General features: G+C 38.9%; 2 protein-coding genes across 11 annotated transcripts in view; one reads left to right on the forward strand and one right to left on the reverse strand.

Moving 5' to 3' along the window:
* The window catches only part of LOC127977000 (protein mono-ADP-ribosyltransferase PARP6), a 24,552-nt gene extending 17,378 nt beyond the window's left edge, over positions 1–7,174 (reverse strand). For 2 of the 7 annotated variants that reach the window (XM_052581605.1, XM_052581606.1), the window contains exons 1-5: positions 6,916–7,158; positions 3,867–4,040; positions 2,803–2,893; positions 2,545–2,600; positions 2,163–2,419 (exon numbers count right to left, since the gene is read on the reverse strand). The gene's annotated coding sequence lies outside the window, so the exon portion shown is untranslated. Of the gene's footprint in view, positions 1–2,162; positions 2,420–2,544; positions 2,601–2,802; positions 2,894–3,866; positions 4,041–6,915 lie in introns of all 7 variants that reach the window. The other 5 variants (XR_008158064.1, XM_052581608.1, XM_052581611.1 and 2 more) reach the window with 5 other exon arrangements.
* Positions 3,959–19,289, forward strand: LOC127977001 (pyruvate kinase PKM). Of its 4 annotated transcripts, none has more exons than XM_052581614.1 (11): positions 3,959–4,020; positions 9,551–9,729; positions 9,865–9,956; positions 10,904–11,035; positions 11,141–11,327; positions 11,919–12,189; positions 12,270–12,420; positions 12,841–12,993; positions 15,399–15,565; positions 16,866–17,047; positions 18,534–19,289. In XM_052581614.1, the coding sequence occupies exons 1-11, from the start codon at positions 3,974–3,976 to the stop codon at positions 18,638–18,640; spliced, it is 1,668 nt and encodes a 555-aa protein (XP_052437574.1). In that variant the 5' UTR covers positions 3,959–3,973; the 3' UTR covers positions 18,641–19,289. The 4 variants fall into 4 exon arrangements, with proteins under 4 accessions (XP_052437574.1, XP_052437575.1, XP_052437572.1 ...); XM_052581615.1 differs by lacking the exon at positions 3,959–4,020 and adding an exon at positions 5,905–6,100; XM_052581612.1 differs by lacking the exon at positions 3,959–4,020 and adding an exon at positions 7,781–8,040.
* The last annotated feature ends 1,246 nt before the right edge of the window (positions 19,290–20,535 follow it).

Genomic DNA, 20,535 nt, shown 5'->3' on the forward strand with positions numbered 1-20,535 from the left:
GCAATATCTGCAATCATAAAGATTAGAGACGATTTGGTATAATGGGAAAAAGCTGTGTGCTGTTTGCAAGCACCACTTCCACACATAAATGTAATATTTTCATCTGCTGGATGATAAAACATGGGAAAATCATCGTATATATGAACACATTAAAAAAATCACAACTGAAGCAAGAAATGTTATTGTAAAAACGTTTTAAAGTTGAAGATAAAACGAAGATTGGGAATATGTTTTACAAGAAAATACTATTTTAGTCAATCTACTTCAAAATCTAATTTAATTCAATATGTAACTTGTTTTTTCTTTGCAATTAATTGTAAAATGTACTAGCAATTGGTTTGTGCATTAAATTTTGTAATTATACATGTGTGTGTGTGTGTGTGTGTGTTCTGCATTAAAACATTTTCAGCCCATTTATGGTTTTTTTTTTTTTTTTTTTTGCACCGTTACTTTTTATTGTATTTTAATGCATTTTAACTTTAACACATTAAAAAAAACTGTAATGAGAGCCTAATGAGAATTAGCATTAAACATAATGAATATTATAAATAAAACTCAAAAGCAACACTGGACTCTTTAGAGAATAGCAAACCTTGCAACCCTAGCAACCGTTCAGAACACCCTAGCAACTGTAGAACAATGCTGAACTCTTCTGCATCAATCAATGCACGGTCAAACATCGCTGACATTTTCTCACATGAAAAGCTCCAGAGTCATGCGTCCAGTCCGGAGACCTGCAGGAACAGAGGCGTCTTTCTGTCTCTGGTTTCACCTCAGCAGTCGTTTAAAATAACGCTCTGTTCTCTCTCCTCCGTCTCACCACTGTGTATCCTAGCAACAACACCTTCTCTCTCTCTCTCTCTGTGTGTGTGTGTGTGTGTGTGTGGGCACTAATTTCCCAAGTAGCCCTGTACAAGTCATATCTGATAAACACTGACAAAACGCACCACATGGACGTCACGAAACCTGCCAAGGTCACGCACGGCTTTTATTTCTCCTTATATTCAAAACGCTAAAAATAAAACAAGATTTATTCTGCATTAAAATATCACTTTGTTTATTTTTTTTTGCATTTGGAAATTCTTTTTTAATTGAATTTTACTTTAATGCATTACAATAATGAGAATCTACGGATGACAAAAAAATCTAAGTTGAAAATAAACATATTATTGGAGTATATTTTATAGGAACATATTATTTTACTCTCTCTACCTCAATCTTTCATTTTTATTCAATGTGTTACTTAAAATCAATTGAAATTTCTTATTTTGTTTTCTTCTAAATCTTATTTACTTTTGTTTGCATTGTGATTTTTTTTTTTTTTGCATTCATTTTGAAATTATTTTTTACATGTTTTTTTTTATTTTAATACATTAAATATCTTTTTTTTATCTACAATTAAAAATAATGATTTAGTTTATTCTTTGCTTTTATGGTTGCTTTTATTTTTTCTACATCTGCTGTAATTATTTTATTAATATTTTAAATAGTTTTTTATGTAACGCACAATGAATTACCATTTTGTGTGAAATGGATACTATATAAAACCTGCTTGCAAATCTGGACACATTACACAATTTCAGTATTTTTAGAGGGAAAATCTATTCAACTGTCATGAAAAATCATGACCCTGTTTCTTTGACCATAAATAATAACTCATTTCAAACCTAGATAAGGTCTAAAACATCTATAAAATCCATCAGCTTTCTTCTTTTCATCAAAAAACAGCCATTTGGTTTCTCTAAAGAGTCACAGTTTCTCCAGCGTCTCTGTTTTTATATTATTATATAACACACATCTTTGTGAATATCATCACTCTGATGGATGCTTTCGTGTCAAACCTGCATGAAATCAGTCCGTTATTGGATGCAAAAGCTAACATGCAATAAATAAGATGCACACAAACAACTTAATTTTATATAACGTTCACTAACAAATCAGTGGTTCTCTGGAGATTTTGGATGGAAATACACTTCTGTTAAGCATGCAATCATACGGATGATATATCAGTCTAATCATCACATTCGACAGCATCCATCAGCCCGAGTCCCCTGTGTGTCCTTAAACACCCATAATGCCCCGCTGGAGACGCCACATACCGATGCATCCCAAAAACACAGACATCCAGCATCCAGGACACCCCTCCCCCACACCCAGCTCACCTTCAGACGGATGCTTCTCCTCCGACACGACACACAGCGCATCGACAGCACCCTGCATACAGAAACACGGCCCAAACATCCAACACGGCAGAATTACTGTGCACTAGCAGCGCTCATCCATACTAACTCTCTCTCTCTGTGTGTGTTTATCTGCTGCAGATCTCGTCTGCTCCAGAGCTGCCTTCTTTTTTGCCTGACAACACAGTGAACTGAGCATGCTCAGAGAGAGCCAGCAGAGAGGGTCATGTGACCTACAGCTGACGAGAGAGAGAGAGAGAGAGAGAGAGAGAGACGGGGAGAGAGAGAGAGATCAAACCCACCATATTCAAGAGCAATAGCATACTCTTAATGTCTTCTTAATATTTCGTTGCATTGCTGGCACCTTTTCTTTAGTAAATAAATCATCCAAAATGATGACTTTGAACTTGAAACCTGAGCCTGAGGGAGAAAAAGAAAGAGAACAAAGCAAGATCTGTGTCGTGAGGGTCCAGTGTGCTGTTATCATCAGCCGAGCCTAGTTTTATCTTTTGTGTTTTGATGATTGTATGATGCAGAACACTAAGACGTTTGTACACATGCGTGTGATAGTGGGCTTCACGTCTCAGCCGTTAGCATACTAATCAGAGTTTACCCTGCTTACCTCGTTAAGAGCCTCGCTGTACACAGTGACCTCCAGAGCGAGAGATAAAGCATTATCCGGCTCGTCCTCGGCTGCGTGACTCACTGTCTTCCTGTAAAGAAGACACATGCATTAATTATTCAGAAACACTTAATATAGCAACTGCTTATTTTAGAAGCAACGAGAAAAGCAACGAGTTTTAAACCTAATCTAGTATGACTAAATCGCTTTTGAGTATCTGCTGAACAGTGTTGTTACTGTTAATTAATACTTAAACTATTACAAATAATTTTCTGTATTGATAAAAAATAGAAATAAAATAAAATAAAATATTAGATGAAAAACCTAAACTTAAGACACTTCAATTTGTGAGAACAAAAAGCCACTAACTAAAATAAATAATAATATCAAATAATAGTAAAAATTTAAATAAAAAAAAAATATTTAAAGAAAAACTAAATATTAAACTAAAAATATTTCAAAATATTCATAAATACCATATTAGTATATATTAAATAATATAATAACATTTGAAATCACTGAAATTAAATCAAATATAAAAAACAGTTGCCAAGCAAAGTTCTTTATGCACTAAAATTACTAATAGAAATAATAATAATTCAACTGAAATATATATACATAACTTTTCAAAATAAATAATAAATAATATACACATTTTCAAAAAAAAAATTAAATGAAATTAAAACGAAAATAGAAAATATTTAAAACATAAAATAAATCAAAGTATGAATAAAAACTACTAGTCCTAAAGAAGCATTGCTTAGCGAAAGCATCACGTAACATAATAAAATACACCATAATAAACATTCAGCATGTATACTGTGGGTAAATGTTGTGGATGTGAGTACTTTTTTGCTCCTCATAAAGAAGACAACTTTATCAATTAATGTGTTAGTTTTGTTGCTCTAAAAAACTCTTCTAATGAGGCTCTAATGAGAGCAATGGAGTTGATGTGGATCATAATAACAGCTGATTTCTGATTGCAAACCAGAACAAAGTTTGAGAAACTCTGCAGAACAAGGTTGCAACTGCCAGCCAATCCAGAGAGCATCAGAGGGATTTACCATTGGATCTGACCACTGGCCGTCGATGCAGACCGCACCGGATTTGGGCGAGAGGCACAAGGACGGGCAGCAGGTGAGCAGCGGTCAGTGAGTGAGCAGCGGTCAGCATGGGCAGTGGGAGCAGCAGCAGCGGGGGGGCCGTCGTGGAGAGCAGGTGAGTGCACACACCTTCACCTGGACAGAGACGTGCAGACGGTCAGTGTAGTAGCACAGCATCAAACTAGACTCAAAACAGACTCATCATCAAACAATAACCAATAATAGTCCAGAACATGAAATGCTGCGTCTATTAAAATGATGCATTTAATACGGTCCGGTTCAATCCATATCAATCAAATATAGCCAAAGATTCCTATAAAACTTAAAGTGCAGTTTTGCACTGGGATTGTTTTCAGAAGTGGTGCATTTATCTGCAGAGGCCTGAAAACTGACTCAAATCACACACAGATGACACGTCTTTGAGATGAAACACATCCATCTGTGAACACCAGATGGAGAAACACTGTGACTGGACATGCTATATTGTTGTCATCTCGTGACCTCGTTATTTTGCGTGCTTAATATACTGTACAAGCATGCAACTTTCATCTCAGAGAAATTAAAAAAATTGAATTTCAACAGATTTCACATTGATATGTCTTATATTTTAAGATCAGCACAAATCTAGGCATTTTTGCATGCTGTCAATCACCACAAAAATAATTTAGTGTGTAAATTGCAAAATATGTGTTATGCATGTACAATATAGCAGGTGCACCATGAACCCACAATTAAAATGAATTAGCTTGCAGAGTTTAATAAGCTTTCGATTAAATGCAGAAGTTACTTCCAGATGAAGAAGAAAGGCTGATGCATATGATTTCAAACACTGAGATATTTCTATGTGTAACAGTCCAATACTTTCACTCACACTCTGTCCATATCATTCCTGGTTGAAAGTATAGAAATAAAAAGTGCAGATTTGAAATCTGTGCCATGAAAAGGGTGCTTTTGAATTTTTAGTTGTTAAACTAACCTTGGTACTGATCTTTGACATGGCTGGATGCCATAATCTTGCATTGTTTTCTACAATGTTTTCACTGATGTTGGTGACAGCATATGAACACTAGAGGGTGCTATTAACTAACGAATGCAACAGCTGCTTTATGAATGTCTCCAAGTGATAGAAATATACAATTATTCGTGTAATTCATCACTTCATATTTACATTCCTGTCGTAAATTACACAATAGCATGTCAGTAACATGGTACAATGAAGGGATCAAATGATAATAACCGATTCATATTACCAGGCAGCTTTATATGACTAACTTATTTATGAGTCATGTTTTTTTCCATAATGCATCAGTCAAAATCATAGTGCTACCATGGTGCAAGTACAAAACACAATGGTCCATGTCCAAAAAAAAAAAACACTGGCACGAGTCCAACAGCATAGCATCGGCACAGAACTTGTCCAAGCAACAAGATTTCACCATGGCACGTGTTCAAAAACATGGTGCATGCACAAAACCGCATAGGACTGGTTGAGTAAGAGGCATTTGTGAAAACAGCATGTTCATTTCGAGATGATACTTTGTGTAGTGTCATTACATCACTAGTGTGCTCTAAATAAGCGACGTATGTAACAGTAAAAATCTCTTTCAAAGTTAAAAGGATGAACGCTGATGCTGCGTGCGTCTGGATTAACGCGGAAGTACATGAATTTCGCTGTGTGTACGCTATATATACATACAGACGAATAGATTTATATGGGCAATTCGTCTACTGCGTTACTTAAACGTGTATTTAATATTATAAACAAGCACTTTGTCATTCGTTTATAGTTTAATAACAGCAACGCAGCATCCTGCTGTCACGTGCTCTCCTCGTGCTCAGGCACCGCGCCGTATCTCGCCTTCTGATTGGATCATTCCACTTCCCTCATTTGGCGTTTCATAATCCCCTCCATCAGGAAGCTTGGCTTTATTTATCAATACTTTAGTGCTTTATGTACTTTTCTTCGATTGACGAAACACCAAGAAACTATACGAGATCTATCTCAGAAAAGATTTGCTCAAATATTGCTGAAAAAGCAGTTATGTTGACATTTTTGTCATAGTTTGACGTCATTAGTATCAATCCGCGTGTGGTTTTTACTGAAGTAGTCCCCGGTAGGTTTGGCAGATCACCTTGAGCTCGTGATCCGAAGCGCAGCGCATCAGTCTCGGCCGACTATCAATCAGCAAACGCAGGTGAGTATCTTACAAAAATCATCATCATCGTAATAAACATATGGTTCTTTTTTTCATTAGCAGCGCTATTGTGCAGTTTCTGCTAAGTTTTTCGTCAGTCAAAGCAGCTGCTCTCATAAAACTGCGCAGGTTTGGTTATTTCTAGTCTTCCCTCATACTGCGGAGAATTTTTGTTTTACTGGTTTTTGTGCTATTTTTGTTTTTAATTTCGCAAACGTTCGTTTTTACTTCGTTTCCAACAAACTTGTCGTCTTTTAATTTTTTGTTATTAGCTGCGTTTGCCGCTGTTTTATACTGACTAACCGTCTTTTTAACATTCACCGTCGTCTGTTATTTCAATATTTACCGTTTATCACTAACCGTCATTCATTTTAAATTAATTCGAATTAGAGGCGTGCGTGCGCGCCCTCGCCCTGCGTCTGCGATGGCGGAGAATGTGACGCAGAGGCGGGACGTGACCCGCAGCGCATCCACCACCAGTCTCCCCAGACAAACACCTGTGTGAATCCAGAACTTGATTATGAGGATGGTAATGTTTGATCTTCAGAGAGGCTCTAAATGCTCAGTTTGTTAGTGTTGAAGCACGCCTGTCTATTTTTATTGTCAAGGAGTGCATTGCATTAAGATATTACTCTCTATTAGGTTCAGGAAAGAATGAATGGCTCAGAATTGCTCCCCTGTGGGCATCTGAAGCGCACTCTGGCTGTCCTCGTGTGGGTGCTCACTTCACTGATAGGTGCTAATTATGATGATGCATCATGTTTCTGCGAGGGAGGAATTGGACTGTTTTGTGTGTTTGTCTTGCAATCACATACCTTGACACTTTCTGTGTTGTCAGATTTTATGTCTGGTTCCCAGTCTGTTCTAGGTCGATGTCTGCTGCATTGCGGTTCGTCTCAAGCCTGTGCGTCATTAAGAAATAAATGGAGACTTTTTTAAAAAAAAGCATCTTTACACAGCTGAGTTAAGTTTGTTCTGTGGCTCGTCGAAGTCCAGATATAATGCAGCCTCAGTTCAGTTTCTGCCACAAAACAAAAAAAGGTTATTTCAGATTTCACAATTGTGACTCTATACCTTGAAATTGTGAGATTTGCAGAAAAACTACTTTATGTGAGATATAAACTCTGAATCGTAAGAAAAAAAGGCTTAATTAAGAGAAAGTTGCATTAATAGACAACAAATTAGGTTTATTATAAACACTGTTTCCACTTTGTAGACACTTTAACATCTTTAATCAAGTTGTCACACTCTTTCAGTTCTGCATTTTTCAGTTCTGCAGTGAGTGTGTCGATGCAATATGGGAATATTTTCTGTAACATCCTTTTGAGTTGTGCCACATTGTCAAAAGCTTCCACTAAACTATTAGAAGAGACCAGTGAAACCGAAGAAAGCCACAGCTCTGCAGTGACACACGCCAGCCTTTCCACAGACCTCACCAGAGACGTCCCAGTGCACCGTTTATTAGTAATCGTTCTGAATCATTGAGTTAAAGAACAGACTCTCCTCAGTTTCTCTTTGCTGCAGTCCACTGTGAGCCTGATGCATTTCATACTGATACAATCCCAGCTAGTCCAGTGCTCCTTATGGCATCCCGTTCCTATTTTAACCCTGCATTGTAATGTGATCTACAGTAAACAGTGCTGTTTACTGCCTTCAGTGGCTGGTCCACTACTAAACCAGCGTGTTTAAGGGCTAATGTTGGTCTGGGGTGTCATTAGAGTCCTGCTCGTGCAGGACAGTAAGCGTGTTATATCCTCTCTGAAGGGAAGAGGATTTAGTGCTCAAACTCCTCGGCAGCTCGATGCATGGTGCTTCGTTCTGGCCGGTGTCGGTGTCTACAGCGCTGTGTTTGGGGAGAGAAGGTCACACACGCTGGCGCTCCTCTGCAGGGCTCTGACTGACACACGGTGCCTTATTTCACACAGCCGAAGGGCTTACAGGTGGGTTTAGGCCCAAAGGACACTTCTACTTACTAAACCAGTTGTTGTAGGTCTGCGAATAGATTTGAGATCATTGTGATTCACTGTGTGTGTTTAGATAAAGATGCTCTAAAGAAAGCTTCAGTTCAGCGGTCAAAGGAACATGACCCCAACACCGCTGAGGATTTATTGTTCGAGTGGCTTCCGCCAGAGAGTAAGACGTAATATTACGATATTAGTGTCACAAATGTACACACACAATGCTCTCATGTTAAGCAGTATGGGTGCATTGTATGGGCTTTGAGATCAAGGCTTTGTTTTCATAGCTGAGATTTTTCAGAGATCAAGCATGGGATGTGGTTATAAAACAGACTTATAATAACTAGACCTTCTTGTGACATTCCTGGCTAACATTGACCTTGTTAGCATCAGATGCTGTTCTGAGGCTCAGAGCATGAATCAGTTTACCAGGACTCACAACAGATGTGTTTTCCATGCTGTGATGTAAGTGAAGTAGCATTACCATCTCATTAGTTACTCAAACCACAGCTTGCATCATTTCCTGTAACATTTGCCCCTCCTTTAACTGTGTGTGTGGCTCACTGCACGAGGGCCTGTATTTTCCACCCTGCCGTTCTTAGTCATCACATACAACGGCTTTATTAGGTTAGTGACCACAGTGAAATCCTTGCCAAACCCATCCTGCTGCCATACTGTGGTCATGTGACCGGTTTGATTTTCCAGTAAGACAATGCAATGCAGATAGTACAGATAGTACAGATAGCACAGATTGCTGAATGCATCTGATTTGATTTCGAAGCTATAATTCACAGTTCAGTCTGACTGTAGGTTCAAACAGGGCTTGATTGACTCCATATTTATCTCTTTTCATGTTGTATTTTTTGCAAATACCACAGCTAACACAGTTCAGTTGGATGATTTGAGTCTGCATGAAATGTAATTTGATTTCAGACTGATGCAGCACACGTGTGAGTTCAGAAAACAACTTTCACTTCAACAAACCTGAAATCCTCTTGTAACCAGCCGTAAACCAAAGCCAAAACCACTCAAATGCAGCACTCGTCTTTGCTAAAGTGAAAGTCATGCTCTGTCCTTCCTGTCTGCTTTGATCATGGGCTTGTGGTGATTATTGAGAAAGACCGAAGCGAATATAAAACCTTCTCTTGTGAATGTTTTCACATTTCTGAGTGCCGAGTCTGTTGCATACCATGGAAAGGAAACATTCCTTTTCCCCACACAGACACATTCAGAAGATCTGGTGCGAGGATCGCTCGTTAGCTTAATTTATCTGACTCTAAATTCTCACTCAGACTTTTATGACTTCAGGCTGCCTACAGAGATCCTGTCACTGTTTATTCTGTTGAGTTTAAATCAGGGGTAATCACTACAGTCTGCTGTGTTTGCTTTAAATATGTACTCTGGTTTTCAGACACTTGTTGTCTCTGTCCGTTATAGGAAACCCAAACATTGGATTAGACAACTGACATGTAATTTCTCTCTCTCTCTGTAGAATATTACCCGTCTCTTCCACGATGCCCCACACTAAAGTTCAGGATATGGGCTCTGCCTTCATCCAGACGCAGCAGCTCAACGCTGCCATGGCCGACACCTTCCTGGAGCACATGTGTCTGCTGGACATCGACTCGGAGCCCACCATCGCCCGCAACACTGGTATCATCTGCACCATCGGTCAGTGGATGCTCGGACGTGGATCAGATTGTTTTCATGTAGCAACAGACGCAGGATGTTGAGAAAACCAGATAAAATGGTCTTAATTCAGAAGTAGCAGTAAGTGATGGTGTGTTGTGTGTCATGTGATCACAGGACCGGCCTCTCGCTCTGTGGAGATGCTGAAGGAGATGATCAAGTCTGGCATGAACATCGCTCGCCTCAACTTCTCTCACGGCTCACACGAGGTGCATACACTTCATGATTTACTCTTTCGTGCTTGTCTTTGTCCCCTCTCTTTAATCCTCATATCTATACAGCATTAGTTATGCAGTTGATGGATGCATGTTATTGTCTACCAGAAGTGATGCTCTGAACATCTCTGAGGCTCACAAGCTGAAAAAACAGTTAAAGCATTCAGGGTCAAAGGCCACCGAGAGAGAGAGCGCGCAACCTAATCTACAGTGAGGCTATTATAAATAGTTTATCTGTTCCTTCCCGGCAGAGAGCTTATCATGTCTCAACAGCATGAAGGGTTGGTGTTTTTTGCGCACTAATAGTTCATATAGGAGTTGCTGTTGAACAAAATCATCCAATTAATTCCAAAAACTGCAGATAAAAGTTTAAATGAAAAATGTTTGCAGGCATGTTTAGTTAATACCAGGAAAGGAAGTCAACATTCATCTGTACCTGAACGCTGACCCTTATGTGACTCCTCTTATCAAGGGCTTTGGGTTTAACACACTTCACACTCCTAAACAAACACAGGCCTGTGGATTTGACCAACAGAGTGACCTTGAATGTAGAGCTACTGAAATGAAATGGTCTAGACTAGTGTTTAGTATTATAACATCACGTCACGAATCAAAGGTACTCCTCCAACATGGTTTATTACAGCAGACGTCTTCTGCATGTTTAGTAGATCAAACTCTAACAGATGAACTTTGTGTCCTGTCATATCACACAATGCACGCACATAAGTGCACGAGTGTGTGTCGTGTGTGTGAGAGAGTAACCCAGTTTCACCAGTCTAGACACACACCTTGAGTGTTCAAAGAGGAAGTAAGAATGATGTCACCTGTGCTGTTAGGTCAAAACTACAATAAGCAGTTAAACACACACCGTTCCAATTATGATGTGTTTGGAGCGGCATCTTTCTTTGCTTTATTAATCTCTCCTCTCTTCTGTCTGTCAGTATCACGGTGACACTATTAAAAATGTACGTGAAGCTTGTGCCACCTTCGAGCCGGGCAGCATCCAGTACAGACCAGTGGGCATCGCTCTGGACACCAAGGGACCAGAAATCCGAACCGGACTCATTAAAGGAGTGAGTTTACTCATTAGAGACTGATCCGCTGGTGGAAGATCACTGTATACACTGCTGAATTATGTTGTTAATGCATGGATTATTAAAAGTGACTGTGTGTTTCAGAGCGGCACGGCGGAGGTGGAGCTGAAGAAGGGAAATAAGATCAAAGTGACCATGGACGATGCTTTCATGGAGAGCTGCGATGAGGAAACTCTCTGGCTGGACTACAAGAACATCACCAAGGTGGTAGAAGTGGGCAGCAAGGTCTATATTGATGATGGACTCATTTCTCTCCAGGTCCTGGAGATCGGTGAGTGATGGGTTTGCCATGGAAGTGAAAATAATTTAGGACCGGGTTTCTGCAGGTATTAAAAATGTTTTAGATCGACCTTTTGTGGTATTAAATGTTGCATGCATTTCAATAAAATTAAAAGCTTCCTTGTTTATTTTTGTCTTGTTTTTCTGTGTAAAAATTTTAACATCCTTTATCCAAGATACGATTACTTTAGAATGAAAATAAATCAATAAAATGTAACATTTAAGTTTATTAATTGTAAAGCTAGAATGTTTTTTTTTTTTTTCTGACCATATTGTTTTAATCAGGTCTTTTTTTTTTTTTTTTTTTTGGTGATAAGTTTACTTCCAATAATTCCTTATGTTCTCTATTTGGTCTTAAACGGACTTAAATTAACGTTGACAAAACCTGCAGAAAGCCTGTGAAATACTTGATTATATTACTTCTGTAGTTCAGTACGAATGAGTACGTCTCCCTAATCTTGACTTGAATTTGTAAGCCATTAGTCTGTGGACATGACACTGTTTGCTTCTTGTGTGGACACTGTGTAATGGTTCGAATCATCATCTTTTTCCACTTGATGAATAATATCTGACTCTTTCTCAGGATCTAACTATCTGGTGTGTGAAATTGAGAACGGAGGAACTCTGGGAAGTAAGAAAGGTGTCAATCTGCCGGGTGCTGCGGTCGACCTGCCCGCCGTGTCTGAGAAGGACATCCAGGACCTGCAGTTCGGTGTGGAGATGGGGGTCGACATGGTCTTTGCCTCCTTCATCCGCAAGGCGTCCGATGTGCACGAGGTGCGTAAGGTGCTGGGAGAGAAGGGCAAGAACATCAAGATCATCAGCAAGCTGGAGAACCACGAGGGTGTGCGCAGGTGAGCGACGACACCACCTCTAAACTCAGTATGATGGTAAAAATGATTACGGTTTGAACGCATCTCATTTGGTTCACCAGGTTTGATGAGATCATGGAGGCCAGCGATGGCATCATGGTCGCTCGAGGAGACCTGGGTATTGAAATCCCCACAGAAAAGGTGTTCCTGGCCCAGAAGATGATGATTGGTCGCTGCAACAAAGCAGGAAAGCCAATCATCTGTGCCACACAGGTCAGCTAACCTACAGTACCATATTTGACACTGAACCATTAAACCAGTCATAAGGTTTACATTTTTTGGAATTGAGATGTATACATCATCTGAAAGCTGAATAAATAATCTTTCCATTGATGTCTGGTTTGTTACGATAGGACAGACCGAGATATCTGGAATCTGAGGGGGATATTCAGAAAATCAATTTTTAAAGTTTTTGGCAATGCATATAACTAATCATAAATTAAGTTTTGATGTATTTACAATAGGAAACTTACTAAATATGTTAATGGAACATGATCTTTACTTGATATCCTAATGATTTTTGGCATGGACCCAATGTATTGTTGGCTATTGCTCCAAATACACCTGTGCTACTGATAACTACTGCTGTGCTTCAAGGTCACACATTAGCATGCGTTCTCTGCGTGTTTCTAGATGTTGGAGAGCATGATCAAGAAGCCTCGCCCGACGCGTGCCGAGGGCAGCGATGTGGCTAACGCCGTCCTGGACGGAGCCGACTGCATCATGTTGAGTGGAGAGACAGCGAAGGGAGACTATCCTCTGGAGGCCGTACGCACCCAGCACATGGTGAGAGCGCCCCCTACTGACACACACTAACACTGTTAGACCACTAAACCTTCTAGTACCTGATTCACACATTCCTCATGTCTTCACTCACAACTTACTCATCTTAAAAATACTCAAAGGAATTTCCAAAGAAGTTTTACGGGTTAAATACAGCGTCATTGTAAAAACAAAAAACATTGTTCTTACAGTGGAGGTCTGTGGGACATTTAAAGGCAGCAATGTGATGCTTGTCTTTGTTGATCCACTAATGTTTCAGTTAAACAAATTATTTGTTTATACAATGGGCTCCAAAAGTCTAGACCTTTTTGCATTTTTTTTTTTTCAATTCTTTCCAAATTCTGTAATCCTCTTATTTCCAAGTAAATTGTTAAAATAGCATTAATTTGAAAGTGTTTTGTATAGAACTGAATGTCTAAATGTATAAAGCGATGTCACTCATTTAATTAGTCACCTAGATAAAATCCAGAATCAGAAATGTTATTTTTAATTTGTATCACTTGTAACCCCCCAAGGTTTAAAATCCATTCGAATCCCAAATGTTCAGTGTAGTCTTCGACTTTTGGACCCCATTGTGTGTTTCGTGTTTACCCCGTAATAACTCTTGAATGCCAGCTCATCCTTCATGACTTTAGTCCTCTCACACGCATGTGTTTCTCCTTCACTAGCTGGTTTTGTTTGTCTGAGTTGTCAGGGTCAGTTACAGACAACAGCCTTCGCTGAAGCTAACATTGTATTCATCGTAAATTTTTATTTTTCTGTCTGCCTGTTCTTCAGCTTGTTAAGTCTATGCATGTGCTCTGCATTGTGCTCAAGGTTGGCATGTTTGAGTTAGGGGTCACATCTTTTCCCAGACGCTCCTGAACACCAGCAGAATAAATTCCTTGGCTTTAATAAACGTATTCAAGGGTTTGTTCGTTCTGCGTGAGCTCAACTCTTTCGGAAACCTGCGTGCTTGATCTCTTTATTTCCTGTCTTGATGTGCTCAACCTTTCTTCTTCATTCACTCCTTCCGGTTTGTTTTTGGCAACTTTTAACTTGCTTGTGCATGATATGAGTTTCTTTTAGGGATGCACGATATTATCGGAAGTTTTTCGGTTTGAAACGGTCATGCCGATATGCCTTGCCAATAAGACTGATCGTTCAACGCAAAATGCACAAATCTCATTAAGATGCTTGTGTTTCTGAACAAATAATGCAGTATCAATAGTTTACATGAATAAACAAAAAAAATATCACAAACCCTTGTAAATTTAATTTAACTTTATACAAATTTATTCATTTTAAATGTACTAGAAATATAATGATTCAATCGACTCACGATTCGATTCACTTTATTTAAATAAAAAATGATATTAAATATGTGAAACATGTCCTTTTATTATTGCTTTGACAAAATGCTGCACTTTTTTTTGTGAAATATAAATCTAATATATATTAATGTAGCACTTGCATATTATTGCGCTCTTGTTGGTTTTGATTGTTTCTTCTGTCCTCATGTGTAAGTCACTTTGGATAAGTGTCTGCTCAATGACAAAATTTAAATAGATTTTAAATGGAAATGATAAAACTAAATTTTTAAAACAAGCCCCAAATCTTTCTGCTGTAAAGAAAAATTGCGCTGCACTTTAAAACAAAAGTAACATCGCTGCACACATATGAAGCGCTGCTAGATGAAAAGAGGAAATCCCATCTAAACTCTTCTAAACACAGTAAGTTCTCCTCAGACATGCGTTTTATATAAACTCCTGCCCATCAATGAATCGCGATTTGTTCAGCATCACAACCGATTTGAATCATCACACTTAAATATATTTTCAACCGGCACATGGTTAATCCTTGTTACATCCCTAATATATTGTTTTTTCAAATGGACTATGAAAACTTATTTAGAGCGAAACTCTTATTAAAAAATAACTTTTAATGTTTTAGTTCTAACAGGTTTTTGCTTAAAAACAAACCATTTGTTGATAATTTCCACTTTACCTGGTGTTTCAAAACAAAGGGAAATATATATCGTTTATCGGTCAAAATATTGTCAAAATCTAATACTGTGCATCCCTAGTTTCTTTAATCCTGGTATCATCACAAATCACTTACACTTTTCTGGTCACAAATTTATTCATGTCTACACTGAAAATATCCATGATTTTAATGGTGGCGGGTCATCTCTAATATTAATTTGCATTTAATGATTTACTGTGAGTCTGAATATGTTTTAATGTTCATCTTGTTTTTTTCCTCCGAACTAACACCTGCACTAATTTCCTCCTTTGTTTCCTCTTTGTTTGTTTCTGTGTCCACCTCTCTCTCACTCTCTTCTCACTCTTGATTCACACTCGACCTCCTCTCGTCTCATGGATGTGTGTGTCTTTCCTCCGTGTCACGTGATGATACGGCTGCTTCAGATCGCTCGCGAGGCAGAGGCGGCTATGTTCCACCGGCTGGTGTTTGAGGACCTGCGCCGCTGTTTACCCCCCTCCACCGACCCCGCCGAGGCCATCGCCATCGGGGCTGTGGAGGCCTCCTTTAAAATCCTGGCCTCTGCGTTTATAGTCCTCACTGGGTCCGGCAGGTAGGCAGGAGATGTGATGTGGAAGACCAGATCGGTTACAGTCAGGGAGTAGGAAGAGCAGGGACAGGAGAGGACTGGAAGAGAGAGACAGAGAGAGAGACACATGCTGAATATTAATAGCATGTTATAATTTAATTTCTTTCTTATTCAACTCATAAATAAGTGACCGTTTGAAAGTTTTGAAACGGTACAGGGCTAGCGTAAGCATTGTGGAGCACGTGTCTCTCTCTGTTTCTCTGTCTGAGTGTTTGACCGTATGATTGTGTAACGCTTCCCCCTCCCTCCTCCGGGTGGCGCTGTCAGATCGCCCGCGAGGCAGAGGCAGCCACGTTCCACAGGCAGCTGTTTGAGGGTCTGCGGCGCTCCACCCTTCTGACCCGAGACCCTTCAGATGCTGTAGCTGTGGGCGCCGTCGAGTCCTCCTTCAAATGCTGCGCCGGAGCCATTATTGTGCTCACCAAGACTGGCAGGTAAGAGGGGAGGGGCCTGAGGCATGGTGCAGGTAAGAGGGGAGGGGCCTGAGGCATGGTGCAGGTGAGAGGGGAGGGGCCTGAGGTCAGAGTTCAGCATGGGACGGGTAAGAAAAAGGCCATTGCTCACCAAGACTGCATTTATTGAATGGCTAGGAGTAGTGCTGCCAAACGATTAATCGCATCCAAAATAAGGTTTTATTTACATAATACATGTAAGAGTACTGTGTATATTTATTATGCATATATACATTCTCACACATACAATATATATTTTGAAAATGTTTACACTTCATGTGTTATGTATAAATATTAAATATGTAATCACATCGTAAATCTATCCATGCATGTGTGTGTTCATCTATACGTTACATTTAGTCATTTAACAGACACTTTTATACATAGTGACTTAAAAATGAGGACCATAGAAGCATTTAAATCTAATGAAAGAGTAATGATACACAAGTGCTATAACAACTGTTAACACAGCACACATTGCAAGGTTTTTTTATTGTATTCTAAAAAGAAATCAGACTGGAAAAAGAATCGAGCAAGCTAGTGTTAGAGGCCTGCTTTTATTAATTGTATAATAAAGAAATGATACAAAGACTGTGTGTGTATACATAATATACAGACATGTTTTATGCAAACAAAAACTTATTTTAATGGTTAATCTGGATGAATCATTTGCCAGCACTAGTTATGAGTGAGTGTTTGAACAGTGAACAGAATGGAGTAGGGTTTAGTTTAGCATCCTGTCAGTAATTTCACTTAATCACATGATCGTCTCTGGAACATTTCCATTCTCACGCTGCTGTGTGATTGTCCAGGTCTGCTCATCTGATCTCCCGTTACCGTCCGCGTGCCCCAATCATCGCTGTGACCCGTGACGAGCAGACGGCCCGACAGGCTCATCTGTACCGCGGCATCTTCCCCGTGCTCTACAACAAACCCTCCAACGACGTGTGGGCCGAGGATGTGGACCTGAGGGTCAATTTTGCCATGGATGTTGGTAAGACACAGAGATTAGACAAGAAACTAAAGACTGGGATAACTGGACATCACACCGAGCCTCAAGCGTAAAAACCAGCTCATCTGACTAAATGAAATCATATGGAACTAATTGTTCATCTTAATGTTCATTTCTAGGTTTACTAACACATTATTAATGTCAACAGTTAGTATTTAATAAAAGGAACATGAGGCATGAAGAGTTTTTATCCATGAAAGTTTACAAAGATAACAAATTAAATACTTGACTCAATGTTAGTTATTGTTAATGATTATTGTGACGTTACCGAAATTTCAAGCTGATGACAAGCAAAAACGAAATAGAAAAATTGAGATGTCAAGACATTCAAAAGATTGAGAAAACCGTGTAAGATGAGCTGTAAATAAGAATCACACACCAGATATTAAACTAAAACATTTCTGAAATGCATTTATTATCAGAATAACATGACATTCCAATAATAACTATATAAATAACAAACATTATAAAAAATCTAAATTTTCATACATAAAATGCAGCTCAGTGTACTTCAGAACAACAAAGTCATTAAAAAATGATCAAAAATACTGAAAAGAATAAAATGAGTGTAAGCAAGTGTAGTTTCACTTTATACTATGGAGGTTCTCCATTTATTTTTTGATTCCTCTTTTTCCTAAATGCTCTGTAATTTATAAGTCTATATATAACACAGCATGTGGTGTGTCAAAGATAAAACATGGACGTAGTGTCTGTGGCGGCACCCATAGGTTTCTGAGGAGCGTTTTTAAAATCAGAAGTAGGCGGAGCAAGTCTTCTTGCGTCACTCCTGGATAATCGAAAATGGGCAAAAGGCGGGAGCTGGAAGCCACGCCCACCTAGCTTGACATAGGCTATCCACCTGTCACTCAAGTGACCACGCCCTTAATTATGCAGAACTTTAAGGCTAAATAGAATTTAAAAGGAGTTAGAAAAAAATTATATATAACACTAATTTTTTGAACCAGGCTGAAAACTTTTTTTTTTTTTCTGTTATGAAGTTAGGGATTATAACATGTGGAGTCTATGGGGCTGACTCTCTCTAGCAGTCAGTCAATGATTTACAGTTGAAGTCTCTTCCGTACGTACTTCACGAGAGAAGAGCGGGAGATTGCTGCTCGGGTCACTCATGCCTTGTCTTTTTCGTTTTAGTTAATGTTCTGCAATCTAGTTTGTCATTTTATAAATGACAGTTTTATTGTTGTCATTTTTATCCTTCCTTTATTATAGTCTTAAAAAGTGAAGGGTGTATAGATGGAAGCAAAACAGACTATTATCTTTTCTTGTAAAACGTGACACGGTTGCAAATTTGAAAGCGAAAGCGTCCGAAGTCCATGGCTTATAACACCGCAACACGTTAACCACTTTTATTTCCATTTAACTATAAACCATGATAAAGATTCATCATTGCATGCATTGTAGCAGAAAAGCCCTGTGACGTGATGTGTCTCTCTCTCTCTCTCTCTCTCAGGTAAAGCTCGTGGGTTCTTCAAGCCCGGTGATGTGGTGATCGTCCTGACCGGCTGGCGTCCAGGATCCGGTTACACCAACACCATGCGTGTCGTCCCAGTGCAGTAAACTGGACTCGACCGCAGCGGTTCATACATCAGTCATCATCACACGCCTGTGGACCACCATCACTTAGACGTTCATTCGTTCTCACTGCTTTCACTTTCTTTTCAGTCTCGAGCATAATCTCTCACTCCTGTATCCAGAGCTGTCTGTCTGTCTGCTCGTGAAGCACCGACGGAGCGAACACCTTTGCCCTTGAACAAACCGCAGCATCCTGAAACCAGGCGTACTGTCCCTCTCCTTAGTTTTATTTCTAGTTTCTTTGTGTTCACACTTCTAGTGATGTTACATTCTGTGTTGCACTTGTCCATAAGACCGTTTGATTTGGGGACGAGGCGACCAATGTGCTATATATTTGAAATGTTAACATTGGGACGTCCACGTCCGGATCATTTCCTTCTGTTTTAGTGGACTGAGGAGTTTCTGAGAGATGAGTATCGATTAAGCAGCGTCGGTCACATTCCCAGCATCCATCTCTCCCCTCATGACGCACTTGCTTCTGTGTGTGTGTGTGTGTGTGTGTGTGTGTGTGTGTGAGATCTACCTGCTTCGTGTCGCTAGGGTGCAAGATGTACTTATAACTGTAAGAGTAAACTATAGTATCATTCAAAAGTGTTGTATTCAAGACTGAATTAATAAAGGAGACAAGCACTTGGCCAGACTACTGTGGTTTTATTGTTCATTATTTTTTTCACTTTGCTTGATCGTTATGGTTTAATTGAATAAAAATAGAAAAGCTTGAACTCAACCTTTATTCATTGCATATTTAAAGCATAAGAGTTGCTTTATAATACACATTCAACAAACACAATATACCTATCTGTTACTACCAGAAATATAAAATATGTAATTAAAAGTATCCAAAAGCTTTACAATGTAACTATTTCAAAACATCAAAGGACTTATCAGATGTTTTTCTTACACAAGCAATCAACAGTTATATTTATGGGGAAAAAACTATTGTGAGCTGATGTTCAGGTAGCATCAAAAACATTATTTCTGTAGTCTTCTGTAACATCATGGAGCATGAAATTTAGCTTGACATTGTTTGCATCTGTGCACTTGTTCGTGAGTGTCACGAGTGTCACGACTGAAGCTGACGAAGCTGATGAATACCTTCTTTGTGTTCCTGCTCAAGGTCACTAACATAAGAGCATCTGTGCAATAAATTAGCTTTATCAGATGAGAACTGGAGCCAGAGCAGTTTATTAATACAGGCGTCAGGTGACAACTGACTCGGATCACATGAAGGTCAAGCTGATCCTTTCACAAAAGTGCCATCTTGTGGTTAAAGCTTAAATTACAGCCCTGCACCAAAAAATAAATCCAAAGGCCAGTTGACCCCAAAATTCTGACTTTATAAAAAACCGTTGCCTTTTTTATTCAGTGGTGGAAATGGGCTTCATAAATAAAATAAAAATCGTTCGTAAAATTTATTCTGATGAGTAGCAAAACCCAGTTAATTGTATTGTATATATATTTTTATATTTTTCCTCCAAGAAAGCTTGTACTCTTGATGTATGTTTAAAACAAATCAAGTTATTTAAAATAATATTTATGGATTTGTGGAAATGTTTCAAGAACATTTTAAATAGTTATAAACTAATGCAAAAATTATATTGTAGATTCTCACTGTATGTGTCTCAATAACTTTCAGTACTCAGCTCAAATATCACCCGCTGACAGGCTTTTAACAGAAGAACATCATGGTTTATGGCTGCAATGTAAAACTGAAGGCTATTGGCCAGGGGTGGTTCTAGGGTGAGTGGAGATCCGGGGCTTAGCCCAGAAAAATCCATGTATGTGACTTTTTTTATTTGAATAAATCAGAAAGATTTACCTTGTTTAAAATATACAAAAACAAAACATTTTATTTAAAGTATTGAGGAAAATACATTTGC

Source organism: Carassius gibelio, chromosome B18, assembly GCF_023724105.1.
Source record: "Carassius gibelio isolate Cgi1373 ecotype wild population from Czech Republic chromosome B18, carGib1.2-hapl.c, whole genome shotgun sequence".
NCBI lineage: Eukaryota > Metazoa > Chordata > Actinopteri > Cypriniformes > Cyprinidae > Carassius > Carassius gibelio.

Bases quoted from the DNA above. Each gene is read 5' to 3' on its own strand.
- LOC127977001 (XM_052581612.1), top strand. From the start codon at position 7,796: ATGTTGGTCTGGGGTGTCATTAGAGTCCTGCTCGTGCAGGACAGTAAG. The intron at 8,041-9,550 runs GTGGGTTTAGGC...CTCTCTCTGTAG, and splicing joins CACAGCCGAAGGGCTTACAG to AATATTACCCGTCTCTTCCA. The intron at 11,036-11,140 runs GTGAGTTTACTC...TGTGTGTTTCAG, and splicing joins GAACCGGACTCATTAAAGGA to AGCGGCACGGCGGAGGTGGA.